At 36.1% G+C, this 7005-nt stretch overlaps 1 protein-coding gene across 1 annotated transcript in view; it reads left to right on the top strand.

The window, feature by feature from the left end:
• Positions 1 to 7005, top strand: part of WRN (WRN RecQ like helicase) — a 127628-nt gene that overhangs the window by 41551 nt on the left and 79072 nt on the right. Inside the window, exons 10-12 of the mRNA XM_055080921.1 lie at positions 1675 to 1740; positions 3449 to 3529; positions 5905 to 6046. Of these exons, the coding sequence (XP_054936896.1) occupies positions 1675 to 1740; positions 3449 to 3529; positions 5905 to 6046 (289 nt within the window). The remainder of the gene's footprint in view (positions 1 to 1674; positions 1741 to 3448; positions 3530 to 5904; positions 6047 to 7005) is intronic.

The raw sequence follows: 7005 nt of genomic DNA, 5'->3' as shown, positions 1-7005 counted from the left end.
CCAGTTGCGGAGCACAGGCTCCGGACGTGCAGGCTCAGCGGCCATGGCTCACGGGCCCAGCCGCTCCGCGGCATGTGGGATCTTCCCAGACCGGGACTCAAACCCGTGTCCCCTGCATCGGCAGGCAGACTCTCAACCACTGCGCCACCAGGGAAGCCCTACATTTTCTTTTATAATAACTAAGTTTTAAGTTTTAAAAATTAGATTTGAAAGTCATTTAATAGGATTATTTCCTCAGTTTTCTAATGACAGAGTCTCAGTATTTCTCTGTGTTTGGTAACTATATTAGTAATCACTTCTATCAGTATATGAACGCACTTTATTTTAACATTGTTTTCAAACTGTTTTCATACCAACCATTTGTAAAGCAGATTCCTCTTTTGGGGAATATCTTTTGCTAACATCTGCATTACCTTTTGATTTTCTAGAAATTTTGTATTAGGTATTCACTTTAAAGTGATATGTTTCATACAGTGACATAGAATTGTGATCAGGATTTCATGATCTGACTCACATCTTTTACTCCAATTATTGCCATTTTTTATTGTGTAATAATTATTAGCATTTAAAAAATTCATTAAAGACCCACACAGCAAATAAATAATGATTTAAAAAATAAAAGAGTTTTTCTTTCCTTGTATAAAACTTACTTTAGGGCTTCCCTGGTGGCGCAGTGGTTGAGAATCCGCCTGCCGATGCAGGGGACACGGGTTCGTGCCCCGGTCCGGGAAGATCCCACATGCCGTGGAGCGGCTGGGCCCGTGACCCACGGCCGCTGAGCGTGTGCATCCGGAGCCTGCGCTCTGCAACGGGAGAGGCCACAACAGTGAGAGGCCCGCATACCGGAAAAAAAACAAAAACAAAAACAAAAAAAACTTACTTTAAAATCTTTTTTAAAGCTTAATTTTTGCAGGTTAATTAAGGCCGTACTTCCTTTTTCTACTTCCAGTTTAATGATTAGCCTTATTTTGGGGTCCTTCTGTATTTCTTTTGTGGGTTTCTTTTGTACAGGTTTCTATCCTTGGACACCTGCTTTGCGGGGATTGCCATGTTATTGTAGTTTCATCATAACCAGGTATTGGCAATAGCTGAATAAATAACTTATCTGACCCTGTTTTTCAAGCACCTGTAGATGCTATTTGCAAAATAACAATATTTAAAGGTATTATTAAAATCATAGAAGCTTTTTTTAATCTTTTAAAAATCAGTGGCTATAAGAGAACAGCTGTAGTTCCTGGCTTTGTACAGAATTTTTCAAGATTGCAAAGAGGTTCTTGTACTCAAAAAGTTTGGGAAACACAGTTTGAGATTTTTTTTAACCATAGGTGAGCTTGTCACTCTGTACTCTCATTTAGAGAGTGTGGGCTTTATTTCATGTCTGTTTGTCTATCTTGTTTATCTTTCCAATTATATTTCTTTTTTTCTCTTTTTACTTGGTTCTTTTTTTCTTTCTTTGTTTCTATGTTTATTCCTCCCTACCATCCTCTCTCCTTCCTTTCTATCTACCTGTCATATAAACATATAAATATATATTATAAATTTATTTATTAGAGAAGAATAGGAAGTAGTCTAAAGTTATTTAGCATATAGGAACTTTATTTTGTGGAAAAGAGGGTATGGAGTCAATTATACTGGAAATGAATGTTTGAAATTTTTTTTTTTTTGTCTTCCAAGGATAACGAAGAGGATATATCTTATGTAATTGAGAGTGATGAAGATTTAGAAATGGAGATGCTTAAGGTATGTTCAACATTATGGAAAATTACTTCCAGTTCTTTCCAAGGGACTCCAGTTGCGGAGCACAGGCTCCGGACGTGCAGGCTCAGCGGCCATGGCTCACGGGCCCAGCCGCTCCGCGGCATGTGGGATCTTCCCAGACCGGGACTCAAACCCGTGTCCCCTGCATCGGCAGGCAGACTCTCAACCACTGCGCCACCAGGGAAGCCCTACATTTTCTTTTATAATAACTAAGTTTTAAGTTTTAAAAATTAGATTTGAAAGTCATTTAATAGGATTATTTCCTCAGTTTTCTAATGACAGAGTCTCAGTATTTCTCTGTGTTTGGTAACTATATTAGTAATCACTTCTATCAGTATATGAACGCACTTTATTTTAACATTGTTTTCAAACTGTTTTCATACCAACCATTTGTAAAGCAGATTCCTCTTTTGGGGAATATCTTTTGCTAACATCTGCATTACCTTTTGATTTTCTAGAAATTTTGTATTAGGTATTCACTTTAAAGTGATATGTTTCATACAGTGACATAGAATTGTGATCAGGATTTCATGATCTGACTCACATCTTTTACTCCAATTATTGCCATTTTTTATTGTGTAATAATTATTAGCATTTAAAAAATTCATTAAAGACCCACACAGCAAATAAATAATGATTTAAAAAATAAAAGAGTTTTTCTTTCCTTGTATAAAACTTACTTTAGGGCTTCCCTGGTGGCGCAGTGGTTGAGAATCCGCCTGCCGATGCAGGGGACACGGGTTCGTGCCCCGGTCCGGGAAGATCCCACATGCCGTGGAGCGGCTGGGCCCGTGACCCACGGCCGCTGAGCGTGTGCATCCGGAGCCTGCGCTCTGCAACGGGAGAGGCCACAACAGTGAGAGGCCCGCATACCGGAAAAAAAACAAAAACAAAAACAAAAAAAACTTACTTTAAAATCTTTTTTAAAGCTTAATTTTTGCAGGTTAATTAAGGCCGTACTTCCTTTTTCTACTTCCAGTTTAATGATTAGCCTTATTTTGGGGTCCTTCTGTATTTCTTTTGTGGGTTTCTTTTGTACAGGTTTCTATCCTTGGACACCTGCTTTGCGGGGATTGCCATGTTATTGTAGTTTCATCATAACCAGGTATTGGCAATAGCTGAATAAATAACTTATCTGACCCTGTTTTTCAAGCACCTGTAGATGCTATTTGCAAAATAACAATATTTAAAGGTATTATTAAAATCATAGAAGCTTTTTTTAATCTTTTAAAAATCAGTGGCTATAAGAGAACAGCTGTAGTTCCTGGCTTTGTACAGAATTTTTCAAGATTGCAAAGAGGTTCTTGTACTCAAAAAGTTTGGGAAACACAGTTTGAGATTTTTTTTAACCATAGGTGAGCTTGTCACTCTGTACTCTCATTTAGAGAGTGTGGGCTTTATTTCATGTCTGTTTGTCTATCTTGTTTATCTTTCCAATTATATTTCTTTTTTTCTCTTTTTACTTGGTTCTTTTTTTCTTTCTTTGTTTCTATGTTTATTCCTCCCTACCATCCTCTCTCCTTCCTTTCTATCTACCTGTCATATAAACATATAAATATATATTATAAATTTATTTATTAGAGAAGAATAGGAAGTAGTCTAAAGTTATTTAGCATATAGGAACTTTATTTTGTGGAAAAGAGGGTATGGAGTCAATTATACTGGAAATTAATGTTTGAAATTTTTTTTTTTTTTGTCTTCCAAGGATAACGAAGAGGATATATCTTATGTAATTGAGAGTGATGAAGATTTAGAAATGGAGATGCTTAAGGTATGTTCAACATTATGGAAAATTACTTCCAGTTCTTTCCAAGGGACATTAATTAAGTAAAATATTGCCTAATTCTAAACTGGTCCCACCACAATGAGATTGCTATCACTTATGTAACATTAGATTTTGTTTTCCACTTCATATTTCTTTATACCTTGGTATATGGTCTATGAATAATGTAGTAGTAGTAGCAGTAGTATACTAAATTTTACATACTAGAAAACATAGTATGTTTTCTCTTCCCTCTTAGGTCACTTACTTTTAATCTTCCTGGAACATGGGTAGTGATTCAGCTCTTCAGTGTTGAAATAGGTTTCTCTTTCTTCCCATCCATGTGTATCCACTTTTATTTGGAAGTTCTGTTTTGTTTTTTTTGTTTGTTTGTTTTTTTCTTTGTGGTACGCTGGCCTCTCACTGTTGTGGCCTCTCCCATTGCGGAGCACAGGCTCCGGACGCACAGGCTCAGCGGCCATGGCTCACGGGCCCAGCCACTCCGCGGCATGTGGGATCTTCCTGGACCGGGGCACGAGCCCGTGTCCCGTGCATCGGCAGGTGGACTCTCAACCACTGCGCCACCAGGGAAGCCCAGAAGTTCTGTTTTTATACATTCGATATTCTTTACTTCCTTTGGTTTTATTTGCTGTTTTCTATTATATATAATTTTCTAATGTTTTAAATGGTTCAGTTTTCCCCTATTTTGTTATCAAAATTGAAAATATCATTTTATAATTTATGTATTTTCTACTTCACCTGACCTCGGGTTTGTCAGGTCTTATGAATCAAGGATGGGAAATTAGAAAGAAAAGCCTAAATTTTGCTAATTAAAGTGAAAAATGAAGAAAAACACAGAAGTTCACCATTATGCATACTTGTTAGTCCTCATCTTTAGGTTGATGTGATTTTTCTTCTTATGAAATGAGATTAAGTTCCTGATTCTTTTTTTTTTTTTTGTGCTATGCGGGCCTCCCCCTGCCGTGGCCTCTCCCGTTGCGGAGCACAGGCTCCGGACGCGCAGGCCCAGCGGCCATGGCTCACTGGCCCAGCCGCTCCGCGGCACGTGGGACCCTCCCAGACCGGGGCGCGAACCCGCCGCATCGGCAGGCGGACGCGCAACCACTGCGCCACCAGGGAAGCCCCCGAGTTCCTGATTCTTTAATTTTGAGGCAGTGTAGTGGGTAGTGATAGGAGTGTGGATTCTGAATGTAAATGTGGGTTCACATTCTAGCTTCTCCCTTTATTAGCTGTGTGACTTTGGGCGAGTTTCTTAGCTTTTTGATACTCACTTAACAGTTGTATTTATTATTAAGGTGTTACTTTTGAAGAGTTTACTAAAGAGCCTGGCATTTCCTAAGTGTTTATAGTAAACATTAGTTAACAATAATAAAAGAGTGTACACACTAAATCATATTCCTTTAGTGATGAGCCATTTCTCTGAGGAGTGCTGTTAAAATAGTGCCTTTATAGGATAGTTGTGGACTTTCACAAATTTATATTATATAGTGAACCTCTTAGAAGGCAACCTTGGTGCCTATATGAGGGAACTTTATTTCCAAAATGCTTTTCTAAGTCTGTTTGTTGACTTGAATAAAAAATCAGGAAGAAAATCACTTGTTTTTCCTTTTGTAGGCCTGAAATGAATACACTTTTAAAAAAACCTTTAAAGTCAAACTTACTAAATGGAAGGTTTAATATAAAGAGAAAATGAGAACTGGTTTAATAATTCTTCCTGTTATTTCTCAGTTAGAAATTTTACAGATGAAGCAATTTTGAAATATCCTTAGCTTCGTTAAATAGATAACCTTCATTTAGGGGAGGAAATCAGATATCAAGCCAAAATGACAACAAATAAACTTTATTTCACATTTGTAATATTCCTTTCCTAAAATTATATCAATCTTTTTGTTGTTGTTTTGACAACTCCAAAAACACATTTATTGTTTGCTTATAGTTTAAACCTTACGCTTACTCAAAAAGAATGTGACTGACACATGATATAGAGAAACTCATTACAAAAATAACATTAAAACCCACATTTACCACTTGGGAATTGAAAGCATTGAAATATGATAAAGAAAAAAATGTTTTAAATAATCTAAATTCAAAATTTATGGTAACTTTCCCTGGGGGCAGTTCATTATATGGTATTAATGAACCCTGTTTATGCTGGCAGTATTCCTCTTTGGCCTTGTGCCTTAGAAACCATTCTTGAGCACATATTTAAACTGGAGCACACATGTTCTTTTGTGGTATTGCTTGCACATCTGCCAGCTTTGAACAAAATTGTAGGCTCTGTTAATAATACTCCTTTTGTGTTTGCTGAAAAAGATACAACACTGTCAATGATTTTGCTTTTAAAAATTCTTTTAAACGTTCAGTCTTTAGAAAACCTAAATAGTAGCACAGTAGATCCAAATCATTCAAAATGCATAGAAATGGAAAGAAATCTGGGTCTTCCTTCTGAAGAAGATGATGAAGATGAGAATGAAGCTATTGAAGAGGAAGAAGTTGTTGATGAAGGTAAGCACTGTAATATGTTTGAAATGACTCATCTCTGATACCTACCACTGATTTTAATTTAGGGTCCAGGTGTTAAACATTTTGGAGGTCAATGATTTTGTGGCATGTAGTTAATTAGGTCCTAGAAACTTGTCATTAAATCCCTTAGTGCCTTGGTCTTCATAAAACACAATGTTATTATTTAGAAGAGTAAAGTAATAGAAGTGTTGTGTCATTTGGTGAACATGGTGATGTGAAACTTTTCATCCTAAATTTTATATTTTGTTTGTCAAAATCATAAAAAATCATTAATAAGAAATCATAAATTAATTACTTATATTAAACATTATTGTAAATGGCATAGGTACACAGTGTCTTGTCCTTCAGGAGCTTATTACTGAAAATAAGTGACACAATGTCAAATAGCAAAATGGACTAATTTTCATCCTGTATATGCAAACTCTAGTAAAGAATCCACTAAGTGAATCTTCTGCCATTTAAGTGATATGGTACTTATTATGACAAGGTGTGGGTGTCTTCTCATAGAGTAGAACTCTCTAGAGCTAGATTTCATCAATGTTAAAATGTGGAAAATTTAAAATAATTTTGTAGATGGAAATACATGAAAATGTTAAAGTTTTTTTCCTTTGTTTTCTTGTATTAAATATGGACAAATATTCATTTGTTTAGAAATGAATTATCTTGACTCTTTGCTCTTTCTTGATCCCTCATGAACCCTTCAACCTGAGGAAAAAATGAAAATCAGTGGGGTAAAATTAATGTCATTCCATTCTGCTATGCAGTTGGAATTTTGGTCAAAGATTTGGTGGAATGGTAATTAAAATGAAGATCTTGTTTTATCTATAGATTTTATTTGTGACAATAATGTGATTTCTGCTTACTATTGATTGAAAGTTGGTTATATTATAAAATTTGGATTGGCGTTTTGCTTGCCATTGTTGGCTCTAAATGATAATTTT

The sequence above is a fragment of the Physeter macrocephalus genome, chromosome 20 (assembly GCF_002837175.3).
Source record: "Physeter macrocephalus isolate SW-GA chromosome 20, ASM283717v5, whole genome shotgun sequence".
NCBI lineage: Eukaryota > Metazoa > Chordata > Mammalia > Artiodactyla > Physeteridae > Physeter > Physeter macrocephalus.
Note: the sequence above shows the minus strand (reverse complement) of the source record. Positions and strands in the feature narration are given on the sequence as shown.